At 40.4% G+C, this 25,862-nt stretch overlaps 1 protein-coding gene across 1 annotated transcript in view; it reads left to right on the top strand.

Moving 5' to 3' along the window:
• FREM1 (FRAS1 related extracellular matrix 1) overlaps positions 1-25,862 on the top strand; it is a 375,192-nt gene that overhangs the window by 193,968 nt on the left and 155,362 nt on the right. Inside the window, exons 20-22 of the mRNA XM_069765123.1 lie at positions 5,590-5,812; positions 6,080-6,224; positions 24,072-24,213. Coding sequence (XP_069621224.1) covers positions 5,590-5,812; positions 6,080-6,224; positions 24,072-24,213 — 510 coding nt within the window. The remainder of the gene's footprint in view (positions 1-5,589; positions 5,813-6,079; positions 6,225-24,071; positions 24,214-25,862) is intronic.

The raw sequence follows: 25,862 nt of genomic DNA, 5'->3' as shown, positions 1-25,862 counted from the left end.
TTTGTCAGATGGTAATAGAATAATAGTTGCCTAACAGCATATTGGAGCAATTAGTATTTTGGGAGAACATTAAAGATTATTCATGCTGGCTAGTGTATTATAAAAGGCGGATACTGTCTGTTCTTTTTCTCCATGTTGTCAGTTTTTGAACTATGCTTGGGAAGAAAATGGCATATAGCCGAAATAATGATGACATGTTTCTGCTTGTCTTTTCAATACTTCCTTCACTTGGTAGAACAATGTATTGACAACCAAGTTAAAATAGATTTTTAATGAATTTAAAAAAAAAATGTATTTTACATACGCTTTGTAAACATTGATGCAGATTTACTAATTCTGTCTAATACTTGGACAGCCTAACCTTTGAGTAGACAGTCTTAAAATGCACCAAATTTATCTCAATGGCTTATGCTGGATTAGGGGAGACAATGGCTTAAAGAGTAACTAAATTTTTGCTAAAAATTTGTATCGCATGTTTGTGTCCTTTTAATTGCAAGTAGATCGGTGGGGTCCTGAGACCCTCACCAATCACTGAAATAAACCCCCCGAGAAATGCCCAGCTCAGGAGACAGGCACACACAGATAGAGTGGAGCAAGGATAAAACAAAAGTCTTTGCTTTCCATTGTGTCTGTTCTCCACTCTGTGTGGACGCTTAGGCAAGAGCTGTGCGCTCCTTCTCAGTGGGGTTTTGAAGCGATCAGTGAAGGTCTCAAGATTTGCACAGCTTGTAAATAAACGACCAAAAAAATATAAAAATTTTAGCTAAGGTAAAGTTACTTTAAATGAAAGAACCACTAACCGCTTAGATACCGCAGTCACATTTGTCTACAGCTTCTAAGTGATTAAATGACTAAGTTCTTGCATTGTCTACAACCAAATCCTGCTACTGTTGCCTGAGCTCTTCAATCTGATACTTCCCACCACAGTTATTTGTAGGAAGCACTTATTGTTAGAAGCATAAATTGCCTGTATTAAAGGGAGTTAAAGGCATAATTGTGGATATTGGGAAGAGATTAAAGTCTATCTATTCACAGAATTTCGGAAATTCCATAGTGACGATTGGAAGTTTGTATCGATGAGTATTGGTTGCCGAGGCCTACATTGATCACTAGAATGCAGGGAAAATTTGGCTGGAATAACCTTAGTTCAGTTGATCATTGGAAAATTGGGATAAATAGTGTTCTGACTAATAGAAAGTCAAAGGGTATGTGCAGAAGATGAGTTGATGATTTTAAGTCATCATCATAACCTGCCTTAAAAAGTGTTAAACAAATACTAAAAAGAAGGAACATATACCCTGCAATGTAATAACTACTTGCTGTTTATATGTTCAGTCTTTTGACCTTCTTATAACATCTTCAGGTTTCCCAAGTTGAAAAGCAGTTAAAAGAAGTGAGTTGACCTCCGGTGGTCAGCTCAGACCACTCTTCTTAGTTATAGGCTTAAGAAGTGCTCTAATCACTGCCAGAGTACTTAACGGTGTGGATGACATTATCCTTCAGAGACTCAGTTTGGGGGGAGATGGATAGTGGTACCAGTCTCATACTTATGAGCAACTTTCTAAAATATTTTTAAAAATATCAGTTTTCATAATAATACTGTTCCCTACCAGATTTTTTTATGTTTTATTGAAAAATATTTGATTTGATTTTGTATTTTTGACACTTGCACAAAAGACAATATAATTTCAAGATTAAAACAAATTTCTATAAAACAACATGCGGTACCTTCAATATAATAAACTATGTACATTGTATTTTATTTTTGTGACGTCTGCGTGGATTCTGTGGAAAGGTTTCTATCAACTTTGCACATTATACTTGGTCAAATTGACCAAGCTGTGAAGCCACACAGGGACTACAAAGAAACAGCTATTTTAATGCCTCTTTTGAATTATTTTTAATATGGCCATTGCAGGCCTTTTCTATCTTCTCTCCTTTATAATTAAGGCACAGAGGATAGTAAGTAATTTTCCCTCAAGATTTCTAATTATATTGTTAAATTCATTTTCCATTCATAAACCTTCCTTATCTTACTTTAGAGAAGAGAAGCAACTTGTAAATTTTATTGACTACATCTCCTGACTCTAAGGCATAAAAAGGCTTTCCTGGACCTGTTACAAGGAGTAAGGCAAGATGTAGCCTGCATGACACTAGCCAGGTGCTATTGTAAGATTAAATAGAAGAATTTCAATATTTTAAATATATTATATATTAGTTTAACGTAATAAAAGGTGTTGCCTGGCATCACTTCTCGTTTCGAAATGAGTAGTACTGATGACGTAATGATCGCACAAGCCTGCCGAGATACTTGCAAGATCAGCAGGCTTCAGACAATTGGACAGCACCAAACCCCACTAAGGCTCCAAGCTTACTGCTGGTGGCTGCCAGATATAGCTTGTTCTACGCTGTTTCAATCCCTGATCCTACTACAGGCCATTTCCTGACCATTCTCTTTCATTCTGATTATGATTCTAATTCTGTCCTCCAGGTTCTGACCTGGCTACCTGACTAGTGCTATACAGGTGTCAAAGAGTGAAGGCCAGGGCAATCCCTGAGCTCTTGTAAATTGGAGTGGCTTGGGCTAAGCCTCTCCATGGTAGGCATTTTAAAGCTGCCAAGCAGCTACTGACTAAGCCTCGACATAATATAACACCACATATTACCTCTTTACACTGTGTGCACAATAATTAGGCGATTTGTATTTTTGATAATAAATTTACCTATTGAACAACTGCAGAGCTGTCCGTCAATCCAAAGGGTTGAAAAACCTGAAACCAAAATATTTAAGACCGTAAGGCTATGTGCACAAGTCCGGAGTTTCCGCGGAAATTTCCGCGGCAATTCCGCAACTGTGCCGCAAGTAAAATACACGTGGAATTGGCATGCGCTTTCCCCCTAAACACTAGCGTTTTACAAGCGTAGTTCGCTTGCAGAATGCTAGCGTTTTCCAAGCTTGGAAAACTGATTGACAGGTTGGTCACACTTGTCAAACATAGTGTTTGACAAGTGTGACCAACTTTTTACTATTGATGCTGCCTATGCAGCACCAGTAGTAAAAAGATATAATATTAAAAATACTAAAAAAATAATAAGTAGTGATATTCTCACCTTCCGGCGTCCCTTGCAGCGTTCCCGCTCCATGCGATGCTCCCGGTCCCAATAATGCCTAGCGGCAATGACCCCAGATGACGTAGCGCTCTCGCGAGACCGCTACGTCATCACAGGTCATTGCCGCAAAGCATCATTGGGAACAGAAGCATCGCGAGGAGTGGGAACGCTGTGAGGGACGCCGGAAGGTGAGAATATCACGATTTATTATTTTAATTCTTTTTTTAACAATTATATGGTTCCCAGGGCCTGGAGGAGAGTCTCCTCTCCTACACCCTGGGTACCATCCGCACATGATCCTCTTACTTCCCACATGGTGGGCATAGCCCCGTGCGGGAAGTAAGTGGATCAATGCATTCCTGTGTGTGCGGAATCGCGGGGAATGAACATGAATGAACATGCTGCGTTTTTTTCCAGAATGCGATTCCGCCACAGAAAAAAATGCAACATGTGCACAAAAATTGCGGATTGCATCCTAATAATAGGATGCTTAACGTATGCATTTTTTTGCGGTTTTAACGTGTTTTTATAGCGAAAAATCGTGAAAAAAAAATCGCAAAAAATCCTGAACGTGTGCACACAGCCTAAAAGTGAGGTTTTGTTTTTCTTAGGAAAATGTAAATTTTCCCACCTCAATTGTTTATGTTTATCTATTAAAGTGAGAATAATAACCAACACCTCAAAGTGTAAAAAAAAACATTTCTGTCATATAAAAAAAAAATGGCCTCCCTTCTTTTCAATATCAGTCATGACTCATAAGCATTCATGAAGGTTGATCGTCAACAGGTTAAAGGGAACCTGTCAACAGGTTTGACTGATAGGAGATAAGAACACCACCTTTCAGGCCCAATATACAGCATTCTAATATGCATATAAGCCCCCAACCCAATCTACACAACAATTAAAAGACCTTTTATTATACTCACCTGCATGGCGGTCCAGTCTGAGACGTGCTGCTGGTCTTGGTCTAGCGCTTCCCTTCTTATTGCGATGCGGTCCTCCTTCTTGCTTTGTTTGGATGACCCATCCCCACATCATCCACACAGTCTCTCTGGCACTGAACTCCTGCGCAGGCGCAGTTTTTCTCCCCCTCTCTAGGGCAGAGTGAAGTAGTGCACTGCGCATGCTTTGGCACTCTTTGACCTTTCCCGGCGCACTGCAGTATTTTGCTCTGCCCTAGTCAAGGCAGAGAAATATGCCTGCACAGGAGCACAATGCCAGGGAGATTGTGACGTTGATGTAGCAGCATGTCATCCACACGAAGCAAGAAGGAGGATGGCATAAAAAGAAGGGAGACGCCGTATCAAGACCAACGGCACCCAGCAAACTGGGTCACAACACATGTGAGTATAATAAGAGCTCTTTTCTTGCCTTGCAAGTCAGGCAAATGTTATATTACACAACTTTGATCATGGAGTTTTATTCAGAGACTAATCAGCATAATTGTAAGCATAAAGTCCATGCATAGCAGCCCAAGTACCTGGGTGATATTAGTGATAATTTTCTTTATCGCAAAACAACAGTAGTTTTTGAATGTTTAGGTAAATGTTGACAGTGGACCCCAAACACTCTAAAATACCTGAAAAAAACAAATAAAGATCTACTTACTCTCCTAGACCCAGCGTTGGCTCGCCACTGGTACTTGGGTCTCAGTGTCTTGGCTGCCGAGGTAACATCATGTTGACAACACGCATCACCTGTCACGATTCCTTCTCTCAGAGTGTCTGAGACTCAGTGATGGACAGCTCTGTCATCCTATCCTGTGCTGGGGAGTGCTGAGCTGTCAGTGCTTTGATTGACAGCTCGGTTGACCTGTCTGATACTGGGAGATGCAGAGATTTTCACAGATGCTCCCTGTTCTTAGTAATTGCCCTACTATATACTGTAGGTGAGCTGTCTGGCCAAGATCACTGCCATTCAAAAGCTTATGCTCTATGGTGTGTTCGCCTGATCCTTGTGCTGATCTTCTGCTGCTGACCTTTGGACTGCGTTCTGACTACCTGTTTTTTATTTTCCCTTTGCATATCTGCAATTTCTCTGGTATTCTGACCTTGGAATGTGACCTGACATTTGACTTTTTATTTTACCTTGGTTAACTATGTGCTCTTTTGGTATTGACAATGGAACGTCTCTGACTTCGTGGACTCATGGCCTGTCCGTGGGTTGTGACCAATCACTGAGCTCAAACGCTGCAATGTGGGTGATGAATGATGTGAGCCACCAAGCTTAGTGATTGGCTACAACGTTGATCTATACTGTTAACTGGAAGTCACCGCTGTATTGAGAATGGCAAATCCGGAGCAGTAGCTGGGAACAAGCATAGGTGAGTATCTGCTCTATTTGTCATTTTAGGTATTTTAGAGCATTTGGGGTCTACTTTCACAAGGGTGGAAAACCCCTGCAACAATATAATTTATGTTTTGTAGTTTATATTCATTAGACTTATTCTAAATTTATTTCCTTCTTTGTCCATTTTAGGTGGAGGAAGGACAAATGAGAGAACTTAATCCTTCGGTAATTAATGTGTCAGACATGGATGTCCCCCAGAATTATTTATCATTTGTTATTACATTACATCCTCGTCATGGATTAATTATTGAAGAAAGCTTTGGAGTAGATCAAGTGAAGCAAATACTTAAAAACCAAAAATTTAACACAGTTCCTTTAGTAAATGACTTCACAATGGAACACCTCAAAAATGGTACGATTGTAATGGTAAATTGGAATTTTTTTGAAATATTTTAATAGAGTGAGTAAAGGATTTACTTTCTACAGATGCCCTTGTATTGGTAAATATTTCAATTGCTTTGATTATAGTCTACATTAGTTGTATTTATCTTGTTGATGACAACTTCATGATGGACTAGCTGTGATTTACAGTGTGCAAACTTTACTGAAAAGATATCCATCGATGTGCACACACGTTTCTATACATTTATGGATAGGTTTATATGTTTTATGTTGATAGGCATGAAGCTTGCATATGTGCACGACAATTCTGAAAACCTTGCTGACAGCTTTACAATTCGGTTGTCAGACGGACAACATGAAGTGGAGAGAACTATTTTTGTCAACATTATTGGAGTTAATGATGAAAAACCAATTCTTATGAAGTAAGTATTATATACTTACTTAATATACAAACAAAACAATTAGTTTATCTATAAGGTAACGTCTACAGCAATACCGAAAATAGAATATTCCTACTACTCTGATTATAGTATTATAGTAACAGTTCTTGTAAATGAATGTTTACTCTCAATAAAATAAAGTTTCATATAGCACCAGCTAGAGATGAGTGGATTGATCCATGGACGATCAAGTTTGAAATAGGCCTGGACAGAAATGATGGTGCCCGTAACTTAATATTTTGTTGCACAACCTTTTGAGGCAATCGCTGCAATCAAACGATTCCTGTAACTGTCAATGAGACTTCTGCACCTCTCAACAGGTATTTTGTCCCACTCCTCGAGTGCAAACTGCTCCAGTTGTCTCGTGTTTGAAGGTTGCCTTTTCCAGATGGCATGTTTCAGCTCTTTCCAAAGATGCTCAATAGGATTTAGGTCAAGGCTAATAGAAGGCCACTTCAGAAATAATCCAGTGTTTTCCTCTTAGTCATTATTGGGTGTTTTAGCTGTATGTTTTGGGTCATTATCCTGTTGCAAGACCCATGACCTGCAACTGAGACCAAGCTTTCTAACACTGGGCAGCACATTTCTCCTTAGAATCCCTTCATAGTCTTGAGATTTCATTGTACCCTGCACTGATTCTAGACACCCTGTGCCAGATGCAGCAAAGCAGTCCCAGAACATAACGGAGCCTCCTCCATTTTTCACAGTAGGTACAGTTTCTTTTCTTGATATGTTTCATTTTTCCGTCTGTGAACATAGAGCTGATGTGCCTTGCCAAAAAGTTCAATTTTTGTCTCATCTGTCAATAGGAAATTCTCCCAGAAGTCTTGTCAATATGAAGTTTAACAAATTCCAGTCTGTTTTTTTTGTGATTTTTTTTTTTTTTCAACAATGGGGTCCTCCTTGGTCACCTTTCTTGAAGTCCACTTTGGCTCATACAATGACGGTGCGATCTGACACTGGTGTTCCTTGAGTTTAAAGTTCACCTTTAATCTGTTTAGTAGTTTTTCTGGGCTCTTTTGTTACCATTTGTATTATCCATCTTTGATTTGTCATTAATTTTCGGCCACATCCAGGGAGGTTGGCTACAGTCCCATGGATCTTACATTTCTTAATAATATGTGTACCAGTAGTCACAGGAACATCAAGCTGCTTGGAGATGGTCTTATAACTTTTACCTTTTATGTTTGTCTATAATTTTCTTTCTAATCTCCTGAGACAACTCTTTCCTTTGCTTCCTCTGATCCATGTTGAGTGTGATACACACCATGTCACCAAACAGCACAGTGAGTATCTGTAGCCATATATACAAGCCTATTCACCTACTCACTGATTCCAAGATTGTAGACACCTGTGATGCTAGTTAGCGGACGCACCTTGATTTAACATGTCCGTTTTGTCACAATATTTTCAGGGGTACCATCATATCTGTCGAGGCCTATTATATTACTTTTATTTTATTTTTTTAATTCTGTGGAAACATGGTTGAAAAGTAATGTCTGACTTTCATTTGTTCATTTTCATAGATTTTTAACTTATTATTACTTTTGTCAGATTCAAGTTATTTCTGTGACCATTTTGGGTTTTTCTGTAATTACCGTATATACTCGAGTATAAGCCGACCCGAGTATAAGCCGACCCCCCTAATTTTGCCACAAAAAACTGGGAAAACTTATTGACTCGAGTATAAGCCTAGGGTGGAAAATGGAGCAGCTACCGGTTAATGTCAAAAATAAAAATAGATACCAATAAAAGTAAAATTAATTGAGACATTAGTAGGTTAAGTGTTTTTGAATATCCATATTGAATCAGGAGCCCCATATAATGCTCCATACAGTTCATTATTGCCCCATAGATGCTCCATATAAAGCTGTGCCCCATATACAATGCTCTGCACCGTTCATTATTGCCCCATAGCTGTGCCATATAGTGCTCTGCACCGTTCATTATTGCCCCACAGCTGTGCCATATAGTGCTCTGCACCGTTCATTTTTGTCCCATAGCTGTGCCATATAGTGCTCTGCACCGTTCATTTTTGTCCCATAGCTGTGCCATATAGTGCTCTGCACCGTTCATTATTGCCCCATAGCTGTGCCATATAGTGCTCTGCACCATTCATTTTTGTCCCATAGCTGTGCCATATAGTGCTCTGCACCATTCATTTTTGCCCCATAGCTGTGCCATATAGTGCTCTGCACCGTTCATTATTGCCCCATAGCTGTGCCATATAGTGCTCTGCACCGTTCATTATTGCCCCATAGCTGTGCCATATAGTGCTCTGCACCGTTCATTATTGCCCCATAGCTGTGCCATATAGTGCTCTGCACCATTCATTTTTGTCCCATAGCTGTGCCATATAGTGCTCTGCACCGTTCATTTTTGTCCCATAGCTGTGCCATATAGTGCTCTGCACCGTTCATTATTGCCCCATAGCTGTGCCATATAGTGCTCTGCACCGTTCATTATTGCCCCATAGCTGTGCCATATAGTGCTCTGCACCGTTCATTTTTGTCCCATAGCTGTGCCACATAGTGCTCTGCACCGTTCATTTTTGTCCCATAGCTGTGCCATATAGTGCTCTGCACCGTTCATTTTTGTCCTATAGCTGTGCCATATAGTGCTCTGCACCGTTCATTATTGCCCCATAGCTGTGCCATATAGTGCTCTGCACAGTTCATTATTGCCCCATAGCTGTGCCATATAGTGCTCTGCACCGTTCATTATTGCCCCATAGCTGTGCCATATAGTGCTCTGCACAGTTCATTATTGCCCCATAGCTGTGCCATATAGTGCTCTGCACCGTTCATTATTGCCCCATAGCTGTGCCATATAGTGCTCTGCACCGTTCATTATTGCCCCATAGCTGTGCCATATAGTGCTCTGCACCGTTCATTTTTGTCCCATAGCTGTGCCATATAGTGCTCTGCACCGTTCATTATTGCCCATAGCTGTGCCATATAGTGCTCTGCACCATTCATTTTTGTCCCATAGCGGTGCCATATAGTGCTCTGCACCGTTCATTCTTGCCCCATAGCTGTGCCATATAGTGCTCTGCACCGTTCATTATTGCCCCATAGCTGTGCCATATAGTTCTCTGCACCGTTTATTATTGCCCCATAGCTGTGCCATATAGTGCTCTGCACCATTCATTCTTGCCCCATAGCTCTGCCATATAGTGCTCTGCACCGTTCATTTTTGTCCCATAGCTGTGCCATATAGTGCTCTGCACCGTTCATTATTGTCCCATTGATGTACCATAGAAAGCTCTGCCATTGCTGCTGCTGCAATAAAAAAAAAAAAAAGCCATACTCACCTCTCTTGCTTGCAGCTCCTCAGCGTCCTGTCCCGGCGTCTCTCCGCACTGACTGATCAGGCAGAGGGCGGCGCGCACACTATATGCGTCATCGCGCCCTCTGACCTGAACAGTCAGAGCGGAGAGACGCCGGGAAGATGGAGCGACGCCCGGCGTGTGGAACGGGGATAGGTGAATATGCGATACTTACCTGCTCCCGGCATCCCGCTCTTTCCCCCGGACAGCTGTCTTCGGTGCCGCAGCCTCTTCCTCTATCAGCGGTCACCGTTACCGCTGATTAGAGAAATGAATATGCGGCTCCACCCCTATGGGAGTGGAGTCCATATTCATTTTTCTAATGAGCGGTCCCACGTGACCGCTGAAGAGGGGAAGAGCTGCAGCACCCGAAGACCGTGTGACAGGCAGGGGGAGCATCAGGATCGCCGGGACTAGGTAAGTATGCCTCAGCGCCCTCTCCCCCTCACCCGCCGACCCTGCCACCCAACGTGACTCGAGTATAAGCCGAGAGGGGCACTTTCAGCCCAAAAATTTTGGCTGAAAATCTCAGCTTATACTCAAGTATATATGGTAAATGAGGGGTACCAACAATTTTGACCACGTGTGTAAATATACAGTATATATATATACTGTATATGTACAGTATATATACTGTATATATAAACTGTATATATATAATATATTTACTTTGTCTTCACATCCTGTTCCAGCCAGATGTGTACGGATCCCAGAAAGAATTCCAACCAGTGGAGGTTCACCGACCGCCATAATGGGACACCCAAGCGATGGGTGTCTCAATATGGAAATTACTGGTGGTACCAGCCTCTTGCACGGTACCACCAGCGGAACACCATCGCACCACATACACAAACACTGTATATGCCATATGCACCACACACACACACTGTATACGCCATACGCAACACAAATACTGTATATGCCATATGCACCACACCCACAAATACACACTGTATACGCAATACGCAACACACACACTGTATACACCGTACACACCACACACATACAAACATACACTGTATACGCCATACGCAACACACACACACTGTATATGCTGTACGCACCACACACACATACACACACTCTGTATACGCCGTACACACTACACATAAACATTGTATACGCCGTATGCAGCATCTTGCACGGTACCACTGGCGGAACACTGTCGGGAACACGCCACCGCCGGGATCAGCCGAATGATTCACTGATCGCCGCCATCTTTGTACAGGAGTGCATGCTCAGTTTTTATGTGACCGCCGCTATCTATCTGCACAAAGATGGCGGTGGTCTGCATGAATTCAATCCATGGGAAGTCTTTTGATGATTTAAATTTACCACTGCCCCCATCGTGACACTACCACCCTCCTGATGCGATAGCATCGGGCCTCCATCTAGTATATATATATATAGTGAGATGGCGCTACCTGAGTGGGTTGGGGGATACTTGCTTGGCAACGGGATTAAAGCACTCAGACATGGTTTCTCACATAAACAGTCTATTTGGTTTATTAACTCCGCATAAACCACATAACATAAAGTCCATTTCATTACATCCACGAACATATCATGACCACCAGTCTGTTCATGTAGCAGTTGAACCTCTCTGCCATATATTACAACCCCCCTTGTCTGGGGTTACCTTCCAGAAGCTCCGCTCCTCCAGCTGACTCCTTATCAGTCCTGGCTTTGCCAATACAGAAGTTGTCCCAGGCTCTGTAGGTACATGGTCTCACCTCATGCTCTTCAGGGATCAGTCCTACTCCCAGGACCTCCCAACACAGAGGCCATTCAGGATCACAGCTTCACCAGGTGCTCTTCAGGGATCCGGTCTCCACTCTGGACCTCCCAACACACAGGCCTTTCCTCTCACAGGACCTTACAGCCAAGAACCATTCAGAGCCATACACTCAGAACATGTGGCCCAAACCCTGGTCACATTATGTACCTGTAACCACCCCCATAGGTGGGAAGAGTGTGTGTGGTTAGCCAGTCCCGCCCAGCTCTCCAGCTAACCCTGCAAGCCTCCCTTTACAACTATGCAAATACCTTGTGGGACTACAGGTCCCAGAACAAACTTACCTCAGGCTTACAGCGCAGACTTCCACTGCGACACATGCCGGCCTTTTGCAATCCTGCCAGTCACTGTTTCACCATCAGCATTACAGATACGCCTCCATGCGTATCCTGAGGAGCACATACAGTGCCCCCTGTCTTTAACATGAGTCACTGCATCACTATATATATATACAGGGTGGAGCGCGGTAATTTGCTTTTTTGCACTGCATGCTGTGGCGGCACTGTCGGTCGAAGAGAGGGGAGAGTGGGTGTGGCTTACAGTGGCTGATGGGAGATTTGTATTCCTCTGCCGTTCAGTTGCCATCATGCAGTGGACACGTGAGGAGAGGTCATTTTGTGTTGAAGCGTATTTTTCAAATGCCCACTCGATCATTGCAGTGCAGCGTGCTTTTCGTTTACAATTCGCTGTTCCTCCACGCGGACGTGTTCCTGGACGGCAATCAATTGTAAATTGGGTGAATGCATTCAGAACAGCAGGGAATGTGTCATGTGTACAAAGGGGACCTGAGAGAAGGATTACAACACCACAAAACATCGAGAGAGTTAGAGCAGCAGTACTGCAATCTCCGAAACGCTCTGCTCGGAAGCAATCATTTGCTCTTGGCATTTCAAGACGTTCTCTCCACCGGATTCTTCATGATGAACTGAATTTTCACCCGTATAAAATGTGCGTGGTCCAACATTTGTCAGCATGGGACTATTTGACACGGCGGACCTCTTGTGAAGACATGTTAGCAACGATACCCCGTGACGCAATTGTGTTTTTTTCTGATGAGGCACATTTTCACCTCAGTGGGTGTGTAAACAAACAAAATATGCGTTACTGGAGTGAAACAAACCCCAGAGAAGTTCACGAGAGACCTCTGCATTCGGACCGCGTCACTGTGTGGCGCGCCATATCACGAGTAGGCATCATTGGTCCTTACTTTTTTCAGGATAATGGTCGTGCCATAACTGTGAACTCCGAACGGTACTTGTCTATGATACAGGATTATTTTCAGCCGGCTCTTGAGGCAATGGAACTAGAGGATACATGGTTCCAACAGGATGGTGCCACTGCACACACAGCGAGGGTTACCATGAATTGTTTGAGGCAAATGTTTCCTGGACGGCTTATCTCTTTGAGGGGAGATGTGAACTGGCCAGCACGCTCACCAGATTTAGACCCATGCGATTTTTTCCTTTGGGGTTATCTGAAGTCTAAGGTGTATATCAACCGTCCCAACACCTTGGAAGACCTAAGGAACAATATTGAAGCTGAAATTGGCAGAATACCAGTGGACATGCTTGTTAGAGTTCATGAAAACTTCAGAAAACGTATGCAGCAGTGTGTGGATAGCGAAGGTCGACATTTGCCAGATACACTATTTAAAACCATGTAATTTAAAAATTCCATTACTGTTCAGTATAATTAAAATATAAAATAAATTTTTCTAATGATCATAATTTTTTTATTTCATTCCCAAATCAGCAAATTACCGTGCTCCACCCTGTATATATATATATACAAAAAAATTACACACAATAAAAAGAGGTGGACAAAAGATACTAAATCCTAATGAATAGCAGTCAATAGTCATGAACAGTTAGTAGTAATATAATGTACAATATAGCAACAGTAACAATTTACTCATTATGTAATAAGCTATACTCAGCAGCATAGTACTCTTGATAATGTTATATAGATAGGAAAAAAGAGGTTTTCATTTTGGGATCACCATAGACAAGAATATAGTATTAATTGTTAATAATGTTAAAAACATAATGGCCCTGATTCATCAAAGCAATTTTGCAAGAATTCAGTCTTAAAGTGCTTTGAAAAGTCGCAAATGTTTAGATACTTTATATAAATAAAATTATTATTATTATTATTTATTATACTTTAGGCAAGTGTTTTTAAGCAAGTTCTCCTAGCTCTGAACTGCACTTCATGACAAACTGCAGTGTGCCTTAACCCCTTCATGACCTTGGGATTTTCTGTTTTTCCGTGTTTGTTTTTCGCTCCCCTCCTTCCCAGAGTCATAACTTTTTTATGTTTTCGTCAATTTGGCCATGTGAGGGCTTATTTTTTGCGAAACAAGTTGTAATTTTGAACGACATCATTGGTTTTAGCATGTCGTGTACTAGAAAATGGGAAAAAATTCCAAGTGCGGTGAAATTGCAAAAAAAAGTGCAATCTCACACTTGTTTTTTGTTTGGCTTTTTTGCTAGGTTCATTAAATGCTAAAACTGCCCTGCCATTATGATTCTCCAGGTCATTATGAGTTCATAGACACCTAACATCTCTAGGTTATTTTTTATTTAAGTGGTGAAAAAAAATTCCAAACTTTGCTAAAAAAATTGCGCCATTCTCCGATATTGGTTGAGGGCTTATTTTTTGCGTGCCAAGCTGGCGTTTTTAATGATACCATTTTGGTGCAGATACGTTCTTTTGATCACCTGTTATTGCATTTTAATGCAATGTCGTGGCGACCAAAAAAAACGTAATTCTGGCGGTTCAAATTTTTTTCTCTCTACGCCATTTAGGGTTCAGGTTAATACTTTTTTTTATTGATAGATCGGGTGATCCTGAACGCAGCCATACCAAATATGTGTAGGTTTGATTTTTTTATTGATTTATTTTCAATGGGGCGAAAGGGGGGTGATTTAAACTTTTATATATATTTTTTTTCTCACATTTTTTTAACTTTTTTTTTTTTTTTTACTTTTGCCATGCTTCAATAGCCTCCATAGGAGGCTAGAAGCTGGCACCACTCGATCGGCTCTGCTACATAGCAGCGATCATAAGATCGCTGCTATGTAGCGTAATAATATGCTTGCTATGAGCGCCGACCACAGGGTGGTGCTAAACAGCTAGCCGGGATCAGTAACCATAGAGGTCTCAAGGACCTCTATGGTTACCATTCTGATGCATCGCTGACCCCCAATCATGTGACGGGGGTTGGCAATGCGCTCATTTCCGGCCGTGCGGCCGGAAGCGCCGGTTAAATGCCGCTGTCAGCGTTTGACAGTGGCATTTAACTAGTTAATAGCGGTGGGTGAATCGCGATTTCACCCGCCGCTATTGCGGGCACATGTCAGCTGTTCAAAACAGCTGACATGTCCCGGCTTTGATGCGGGCTCACCGCCGGAGCCCTGCATCAAGTGGGGTATCTGGCTTCTAACGTACTATCCCGTCCGAGTTCAGAAAGGGGTTAAGCCAGAGATCTTACTCCAGTCCCAGAGATAGGCATATGTTACTCACCAGATGGTTCCGATCTGTAAAGAGGCAAGCACTCTTAATGAATCAGGAGTTTCTAACTCCACAATGTCCCCTCATCAAGACCGGCATGACAATTGCCGTTATTGATGAATTGAGGCCAAAAAGACTATTTACAACTGGTGAAATAAGTATTGAACACACCACCAATTTTTTTAGTAAATATATTTCTAAAGGTTATATTAACATGAAATTCTCACCAGATGGTAACAGTGATGATAATGTGTGCAAAACTGTAAAGCGCTGCGGAATATGTAGGTGCAATATAAAAATAAAGATTATTATTATTATCCACACAAGCAAAGCAATCAAACCATACATGTCCTTAAATTAAGTCATGTGTAATAATGAGAAATGACACAGGGAAAATGTATTGAACACATGAAGAAAGACAATTCAGTAATTAGAAATTATTCCTGCCATTTTGTGAAAAATAATATCAGCTGGTTCAACTGATGGTCTATAAAAAGGTGTCTCATTACCAAGGTGCCACACAAGAAATATCTCATGATGGATAAAACCAGTGAGCTATCTCAAGATCTTTGCAACCTCATAGTTGCAAATTATACTGATGGCATTGGTTACAGAAAAAATTATACCGAACTACTGAAGGTTCCAGTGAGCACTGCTGGGACCATAATCCAGAAATGGAAGGAAGATAATTTCACCATAATCCGGCCACTATCAAGTGCTCTCCACAAGATTTCCGACAGAGGAGTGAAAAAAATTATCAGAAATGATATGCAAGAGTCAACAACCACCTGTGGAGGTCTACAATAAGACCTGGAATCAGCAGGTACAATTGTTTCAAAGAAAACTATAAGTAATGCACTCAACCTCCATGGTCTGTATGCACACTGACTCCATTGCTGAACAAAAAGCATGTTCAAGTGTATTTAAAGTTTGATCAACAACATTTAGACAAGCCCGTGAAATACTGGGGAAATATAGTCTGTTCAGATGAGACCAAAATTGAACTCTTTGGATGCCATACATTATGAGGTGGGGCTATTTTTCAGCATATGGCACTGGCAAACTTCATACGACTGAACGATGAATGTACAAATGTACCAAGACATTCGTGATAAAAATCTGCTGCCATCTACCAGGATGATGAAGATGAAATGAGGGTGGGCATTTCAGCACGACAATAATCCTAAATACACTGTAAAGGAAAATCTCATTTAGTTTCAGAGAAAGAAAAGAAAGCTGCTGGCATGGCCCAGCCAATCACCCAATAGAAAATGTGTGGAAGGAACTAAAGCTCAGAGTTCATAGAAGGAGCCCATGGAACCTTCAGGATTTGAAAAATCAGCCAAAAATCACATCAGAACAGTGCATGCGACTAATTTCTTCATACAGGAGGCAACTTTAAGCTGTCATAACCAACAAAGGCTTTTGTACGGAGTAGTAATTACATTTTAACAAGTGCGTTCAAATTTTTTTTACCTGTGTTATTTCGCATTATTACACACAATTTAATTTATGGATATCTATGGTTTGATTTATTTGCTTGTGTGAATTGGATTGGTTGTTATTGACATCTGGTGAGAATTTTATGTCAATAGCGCCTTTAGAAATATATTTACTTAGAAATTTGGTGGAGTGTTCAATACTTATTTCTACCACTGTATTATCATAAGTATCATGTTGGGCTTGCGTTTGGCATTGATAGATTATCTTGTCACATAAGATAAGCTGAGTTAAATAATAAATTAGGTAAGATAGTGGAGCTTATAGAATTGTCAAGCTTTTACGACACTGAACTATGCTAATTGAACCAATCAGAATATAGAAGATCAGTATATTCAAAATATAAAAAAAAAAAATCTAAGCATCTATTATTACTCCTTGCTAGTGTTGAGCGATACCGTCCGATACTTGAAAGTATCGGTATCGGATAGTATCGGCCGATACCCGAAAAATATCGGATATCGCCGATACCGATATCCGATACCAATACAAGTCAATGGGACATCAAGTATCGGAAGGTATTCTCATGGTTCCCAGGGTCTGAAGGAGAGGAAACTCTCCTTCAGGCCCTGGGATCCATAGGGATGTGTAAAATAAAGAATTAAAATAAAAAATATTGATATGCTCACCTCTCCGGCGGCCCCTGGACATCACGCTGCTAACCGGGAGGCTTCTTTGTTTAAAATGCGCGCCTTTAGGACCTGCGAATGACGTCCCAGCTTCTGATTGGTCGCGTGCCGCCCATGTGACAGGCACGCGACCAATCAGAAGCCGCGACGTCATTCTCATTCACTAAACTCCTAATTCTAGGAATTGAGGACCTGCGAATGACGTCACGGCTTCTGATTGGTCGCGTGCCGGTCACATGGGCGGCACGCGACCAATCAGAAGCCGGGACATCATTCGCAGGTCCTAAAGGCGCGCATTTTAAACAAAGAAGCCTCCCGGTTAGCAGCGTGATGTCCAGGGGCCGCCGGAGAGGTGAGCATATCAATATTTTTTATTTTAATTCTTTATTTTACACATCCCTATTGATCCTATACCGATACCCGATATCACAAAAGTATCGGATCTCGGTATCGGAATTCCGATACCGCAAGTATCGGCCGATACCCGATACTTGCGGTATCGGAATGCTCAACACTACTCCTTGCTGTAAACAAACAAAACATAGATAAATAACAAAATGAACATATACCCTGCTGTAAGTAAAAAGCAATAGTGCATATAAATGACATGGTACTTAGTAAACACTGTTTTTGATAGAAATAAAAAAAAGCTGAAAAGCTATCCCACCAGCACCAATGGGTACCAAAAGGATGTCTTCTGGCCCTAGTGTTCAACATTTTTATAAATGATCTAGATAAGTGAACCGAAGATAAACAAATTTGCAGTTAATCAAAAGCTAGGAGGGATAGCTAACACTAGAGAAGACAGAGAAAGGTTTCTGAAGGATCTAGATAAGCTTGAACAATGTGCACCAACTAATAAAAAGGTATTTAATAAAGAGAAATGCAAGATTTTACATCTGGGCAAGAAAAACTAAAATTACATCTACAAAATGGGAGGAATAGAACTAAGCAACAGCACATGTGAAAAAGACTTGGGTATACTAATAAATCACAGACTACACATGAGTCAACAGTGTGATGCAGCAACAAAAAAGGCAAACACATTTCTAGGATATATTAAGAGAATCATAGAGTCTAGGTCAGGGGTGGGCAATTAATTTTGACTATGGACACCCAGCAATAGGTTGTTATAAAGAATTTGAAGGCAGTGGTTAGCTGAAGTCTGAAACACATGGACCTCCCATGTTCTGTTTTTCCATGCCTTTTTTTTTTACAGCTGTCTAGGGTTACTGATTGCCTGTGGACTTTTCTGTCTTCATGATTGTCTTTAATAAGTACATATCTTGTTCAGTTAGGTTGGTTGAGGTCAGGTAACTAAGCTGACCTTTGAAGAAGAAGAATCTATCTATTTTACTCCTGGGTTGCTTTCACAATGCAGGTGCTTCTCACAAAATTAGAATATCATCAAAAGTTAATTTATTTCAGTTCTTCAATACAAAAAATGAATCTCATACTGTAAATTATATAGAGTCATTACAGAGTGCTCTATTTCAAGTGTTTATTTCTGTTAATGTTGATGATTATGGCTTACAGCCAATGAAAACCCAAAAGTCATTATCTCAGTAAATTAGAATACTGTATAGATCACTCTGTTTTGTAATGACTCTATATAACATATGAGTTTCACTTTTTGTATTGAAGAACTGAAATAAATTAACTTTTTGATGATATTCTAATCTTCTGAGAAGCACCTGTATGTTTTGGATATTATCAGGTTTATTAATCTTTCGAGCTGACCTACAGGGATATAGTTCAATAATAAAATGAATCATCAAAAATAAAAATTAGCAAATAAATGTTCACACAGTGTATACGTATTATTTTCAGCTACTTGCTTTATGAAGTTGTGTAAGGGAGAAAACTGTTTCATAATATTATCATACCATGTGCCATTTTGATACATTTGGTGCAATTTTTGCCATCTTGTACAATGGTTCATTTTATGACACTATTGATAAATGTTGGAATAAGTTTAAATGCAACAACTCCATTCCTGTTGTAGTCTGCATTGAATGTCTATGAGTGTTCATTTGTCAGCTATGCTGTGATTGTTAAAGTTTGTACAAAAAGGTCAGAGGACTCTCACTGATTGCATCATTCTGCTGCTGTTTCCTTCACAGAGAGACATGTGTTACATGGACTAGATTATATCGGTAGTTACTGTCAAAGCTTTCTTATTTTGTTCCAGTTCAAGCTGCATATATTAAACACAGTTTGCCTTACGTTGGATTCTGCTGCTTATATGAAGTAACACGCGCTGCTGTGGTAATACTCCGGCTAACAGGTTATGGGCCCAGCCACCGGAAAGTAAATGGTAAAAAGCCCAGTCACCGGAATAAGCAGCGAGCCAAGCGCAGACAGCACAGAGGAACCCCCGGAATACAAGGACACCGGAACGCAAAGGTACCGCAGTGTACAGAGCACCGGACAGCGCAGCTTAAAGGGCCAGTAACAAACAAAAAAAAAAAAAAAAAAAAAGGTACAAGAGACAAGAATGTCTACAGAAAGGAATGCAGTGAAGTACACAGTGCCAAGTCTCACAAATCACAATTACAGCTCCTGGAAATTCAAGGTAAAGATGTTACTTATAAGAGAGGGTACATGGAAATGTATTGAACAGCCTGTGCCTGACCCAGTACCGGGTGATTGGCTAGAGACTGATCAGAAAGCACAAAGCACTATTTCCCTCAGCATAGATGATAACCAGATTGTACATGTATGCAAATGTGATACTGCAAAGAAAATGTGGGAAGAATTACAGAAAGTGCATGAAAGGTCAAATCTCAGCAATAAGCTATATCTTATGAGAAAGCTGTATCAGTCTAAATTAAGTGATGGCCAGCATATGCAGGACTATATCAGAAACACCCTAGAGATTGTGGAGCGCCTAAGGGGTATTGGTGAAGAAATTAAAGATTTTCATGTTGCTGCATTACTATTAAGTGGTCTTCCAGAAAGTTATGACACGCTTGTGACTGCATTAGATGCCAGACCAGATGATGAACTCACACTAGAATATGTGAAAGGGAAACTTGCAGATGAATACAAGAGAAAGTCAGAGACTATTAGCAATAATATATGCAAAGCAGAAGCAGCATTAAAGACACAGTACTTTTCTAAAGCTCAGAGTCATTTAAAGGAAACTCGTGAATGTTTTGTCTGTAAAAAGCCTGGTCACCTTAAAGCAGACTGCAGAGTGTGGAAAGCAAGAATGAATCAGTTTAAAAAGCAGGACAGTCATCAAAAGGTTAAAACAGCTGTAAAGAAGGAAGATGCATGTATTGCGACTGCATTTGGGGTCAGCACAAGCCCATATGCAAACCATGTTTGGTGTATTGACTCTGGAGCGACTGCTCACATGACACGTGATAAAGATTTCTTCATTAATCTAGATGAAAGCAAGTCTGAAAAGGTAATTTTAGCTAATGGTCACTATATGACATCAGAAGGAATAGGAGATGGTTATCTCCATTGTCAAGTTCAATCCTCAGCACAAGTCAGAAAAATCCCAGTTAAAGACGTGCTGTATGTTCCCAAACTTGAAAGTAACCTTTTATCTGTAAAGAAGCTTGCACAACAGGGAAATATAGTTACATTTAAGGATGACAGATGCATCATTTCAAAGAAGGGTCATACCCTTGCCGAAGGAAAAATCAAAGATGAACTTTATCAGCTGAAATGCAATGAAACTGTTTACAGTGCTAGACAAGATTTTCATAAGGACTGTATTCATGTGTGGCACAGACGCCTAGGCCACAGAGATCCAGAAGCAGTAAAGAAACTAGCTCAACTTGCAAATGGTATTGCAATCAACCAGTGTAATCAAACAATGAAGTGCACAAGTTGCCTAAAAGGGAAAATGTCCAGAAAATCGTTTCCTAAAGTAAGCACTACTAAATCTGCACAGATACTGGATTTGATACATACAGATGTGTGTGGTCCAATGAGTGTTCTTACTCCCAGCAAGAAGAGATATTTTCTCACATTCATTGATGATTATTCCAGATATACTGTTACTTACCTACTTCAAAGTAAAGATGAAGTTCCACAGAAACTTGAAGAATATCTTGCTGCAGTTCTTAACAAATTTGGAAGAATACCAAAGGTACTGCGAGCAGATAATGGAACTGAATATACAAGTGGTAAAGTGCAAACCATCCTGAAAAAGAATGGAATCGTGTTCCAGACAACCGTTCCATACAACCCAGAGCAGAATGGCACAGCAGAGAGAAAGAACCGAACTCTTTGTGAAAGTGGAAGAAGTATGCTATTTGATGGAAACCTACCTACAACATATTGGGGAGAAGCCATCATGACTGCTACCTATCTTCAAAATCGACTGCCAAGTAAAGCTACAAGTAAAACTCCATATGAGCTATGGAACTGTGAGAAGCCCAACCTGAAGCATCTCAGGATATTCGGAAGCAAAACTTTTGTGCATGTTCCCAAAGAAAAACGTTCTAAGTGGGAATCTCATGCAAAGGAAGGAGTTCTTGTGGGGTACAGTGAAACTCAGAAAGGATACAGAATCCTGCACCCACAGACCAACACAGTAACAATCAGCAGAGATGTAGTGATTGATGAAAACTCAGTATCGCTCAAATTTCATGAGGTTACGCAAATAATTCAACCTAAGGAACAAGAATTTCAGTCAGTGATTCCAGACATTGAAGAGAATCTCAAAGAAAATACTGAAGTCTGGATATGCTCTGAAAGTACTGAAAAAGAAACAGAAGAACCAAGCCAACCTCAGGAGATCAGAAGATCAGAAAGATCAAATAAAGGAATTCCAGCTAAACGCCTTTCTTATATGGTCAGATCAATTCCAGAAGAAGAGCCACAGTCATGGCAGGAAATGCAAAAACTGCCTATTCATAAGAAGCAAAAATGGATAAAAGCTGCTGATGAAGAAATGGAATCCCTTCATAAGCTCAAAACATGGGAGCTCACAGAGCTACCTCAAGGCAAGAAAGCAATTGGATGTAAGTGGGTCTTTAAGAACAAATATGACTCCGAAGGTAATGTTCACCGTTTTAAAGCAAGATTGGTCGCAAAAGGATATTCACAAAAATATGGTGAAGATTATGATGCTACTTTTGCTCCAGTTGCCAAGCAAACTACATTCAGAACTTTATTATCCATAGCTGCTGTTCAGCAGATGAAAGTAAGACATTTTGACATCAAAACAGCCTTTCTACATGGAGACATTGAAGAAGAGCTGTACATGACTCAACCAGAAGGCTATGTTAAAAGGGGTAAAGAGAACCTTGTTTGCAGAATGCAAAAATCTCTCTACGGCCTTAAGCAATCAGCAAGAGCATGGAACACTAAGATGAACAAAGTGTTAATCGACGAAGGATTTAAAAGGTCTCAAGCGGATCCATGTTTGTATACAAAAGGTGTATCACAAGATTGGATGTATGTTATTCTATATGTGGATGATGTAATAATAGCGCATCAAGAAGAGAGAGAAATTTCAAAACTAGGTCAAATTCTGAACAAGCATTTCGAGACCAAGGACCTTGGAGATGTGACATACTATTTGGGAATCCAAATCCAGAGAGAGGAAGATGGAAGTTTTCTTCTTAATCAAAATTCTAAAATCTCCACAGTTCTAAACCAGTTTGGAATGTCAGAAGCCAAAGGCATATCAACTCCAATGGATCCATCTTACCTAAAATTGGAAGGAGAAGAAGATCTGCTACCCACAAATGACAGTTACAGACAAGCAGTGGGGGCACTTCTATACATAGCAACCACAACCCGTCCAGATATCTCAGCCACAGTGGGAATTCTCTGCCGACGTGTAAGCAAGCCACGCCAAAGAGATTGGAATGCAATTAAGAGACTTCTTCAGTATCTTAAGGCAACCCAAGAGTTAAGTCTAAAGATTTCTGCATCAGGAGATCTAATTCTCAGAGGATATGTAGATGCAGATTGGGCTGGAGACTCAAGTGATCGAAGATCAACAAGTGGTTACTTGTTCAAGTTAGGACACACTTCAATCTCATGGTCCAGTAGAAAACAAGTGTCAGTTGCATTGTCTTCTACAGAAGCAGAATATACATCAGCTGCTCATGCAAGTCAAGAGTTAATTTGGTTGAAGCAACTTTTGGAAGAATTCGGCAAACCACTAGCTGAACCAACTGTTATCTATGAGGACAACCAAGGATGTATCAAGCTCGCCAGCAGTGAAAGGATAAGTGCAAGAACAAAGCACATTGATGTTAAACATCATCACTTGCGTGACTTAGTAGAGCGTGAAGTTCTAAAGTTTGTTTACTGTGAATCTGACAAGATGTTAGCAGATGTTTTGACAAAGCCATTGTCAAGAGCCAAGTTTGAAGAATTCAGAACTGCAATGGGACTAACAGGATAAGCAGTTGTTGAGTGGGGGTGTTGGAATAAGTTTAAATGCAACAACTCCATTCCTGTTGTAGTCTGCATTGAATGTCTATGAGTGTTCATTTGTCAGCTATGCTGTGATTGTTAAAGTTTGTACAAAAAGGTCAGAGGACTCTCACTGATTGCATCATTCTGCTGCTGTTTCCTTCACAGAGAGACATGTGTTACATGGACTAGATTATATCGGTAGTTACTGTCAAAGCTTTCTTATTTTGTTCCAGTTCAAGCTGCATATATTAAACACAGTTTGCCTTACGTTGGATTCTGCTGCTTATATGAAGTAACACGCGCTGCTGTGGTAATACTCCGGCTAACAATAAACCATGCCAAACAGCAGTTATAGGACTTTATCAAGTTTTGGGTTAACATTTTCTTTATTTCTGTAATGTTAGTCTTGAATAATTATGGATTATGGAAGAAAAAGGGGTGCTCACTATTTAAATAGGTGCTCAGGAGAAAAGAAACGTAAATATCAAAAAGAACTCCGGCACACAAAAAAGCAGTCCCAAATAAATGGTAAAGTTTATTAATCCTCTGTTTTTTCTTTTTTTATAATAATAATAATTATGGTACATTATCTAATGGAAGGGTAAACATTGTACCCATGTACAGAGCTTCCTTCTTAATTGAATCATTGTTAATACTTTCTCCTGAAGGCACTGTGAAGTAGTGCTGAGCATGGGTGAACATTACATTATTTCAAGTGCTGTACTGTCAGCTGAAGATAAAGATACTCCCAGAGATGAAATTTACTATATAATTAACAGAACTCCAGGCCAAGGAGAACTTCAAATAAAGGTTTGTGTTCTCTGTAATATGTTCCATGTAGCTGCAATACAAAAATTGTGACTTATTCTTAATAGTGTTGGTGTACATTACCATCTATAAACAGACGCTTCTCACAAAATTAGAATATCATCAAAAAGTTAATTTACTTCAGTTCTTCAATACAAAACGTGAAACTCATATATTATATAGAGTCATTATAAACAGAGTTCTGCTAACGTTGATGATTATGGCTTACAGCCAATGAAAACCCAAAAGTCATTATCTTAGTAAAATTGAATATTTATAACACCAGCTTGAAAAATGATTATAAAATCCGAAATGTTGGCCTACTGAAATGTGTGCTCAGTAAATGCGCTCAGTACTTGGTCAGAGCTCCTTTTGCATCAATTACTGCATCAATGCAGCGTGGTATGGAGACGATCAGCCTGTGGCACTGCTGAGGTGTTATGGAAGCCCAGGTTGCTTTGATAGCAGCCTTCAGCTCGTCTGTATTTTTGGGTCTGGTGTCCCTTATCTTCTTCATGACAATACCCCACAGAATCTCTATGGGGTTAAGGTAATGCAAGTTTTCCAGGCCAATCAAGCACAGTGATACTGTTGTTTTAAAACCAGGTATTGGTACTTTTGCCAGTGTGGACAGGGGCCAAGTCCTGCTGGAGAATGAAACTTCCATCTTCAAAAAGCTTGTCGGCAGAGGGAAGCATGAAGTGCTCTAAAATTTCCTGGTAGACGGCTACACTGACTTTGGTCTTGATGAAACGCAGTAGAACTACACCAGCAGATGACATGGCTCTCCAAACCATTGCGGATTGTGATTCACACTAGACCTCCAGCTTGGATTGTGGCCTCTCCACTCTTCTTCCAGACTCCAGGACCATGATTTCCAAATGAAATGCAAAATTTACTTTCATCTGAAAACACCTTGGACCACTGAGCAACAGTCCAGTTCTTTCTCCTTGGCCCAGGTAAGACACTTCTGGCATTGTCTATTGGTCATGACTGGCTTGACATAAGGAATGCGACACTTGTATCCCATGTCCTGGATACTTCTGTGTGTGGAGGCTCTTGAAACAATGATTCCAGCAGCAGTCCACTCCTTGTGAATCTCACCAAAAAATTTTCGAATGGCCTTTTCTTAATAATCCTTTCAAGGTTATGGTTATTCCAGTTGCTTGTGCACCTTTTTATACTACACTTTTTTCTTCAAATACACAGTAATCTCCAGTGATCTCAAGAAGGAAGGTAAGTATGAAAATTATTCCTTTGTTTCTTTCATTAAAACCATCTACCTTTCGTGTCTCCCCTTTTCCTTGTAAGCTTGCGAGCAGGGCCCTCATTTCTCTTGGTATCTATTTTGATCTATGTGTTTATTGTTATGTTGTAATGTCTATTGTCTGTACAAGCCCCCTCTAAAATGTAAAGTGCTATGTCGGCGCTAAAGGAATCAAATTATTATTATTATTATTATTATTATTATTGTTAAAAGAGCATATTATATTACAGGCAGTGGATACCCCAGGGGATGGTAAAAAATCTGACGCGTTTCAACTCAGAAGAGTCTTAATCATGGATTGTATGAATGATAATCCATGGTTAAGACTCTGAGTTGAAATGCATCGGATTTTTTACCATCCACTGGGGTATCCACTGCCTGTAAT

The sequence above is a fragment of the Ranitomeya imitator genome, chromosome 1 (genome assembly GCF_032444005.1).
Source record: "Ranitomeya imitator isolate aRanImi1 chromosome 1, aRanImi1.pri, whole genome shotgun sequence".
Classification (NCBI taxonomy): Eukaryota; Metazoa; Chordata; class Amphibia; order Anura; family Dendrobatidae; genus Ranitomeya; species Ranitomeya imitator.
This window is presented reverse-complemented; position numbering and strand designations above follow the sequence as displayed.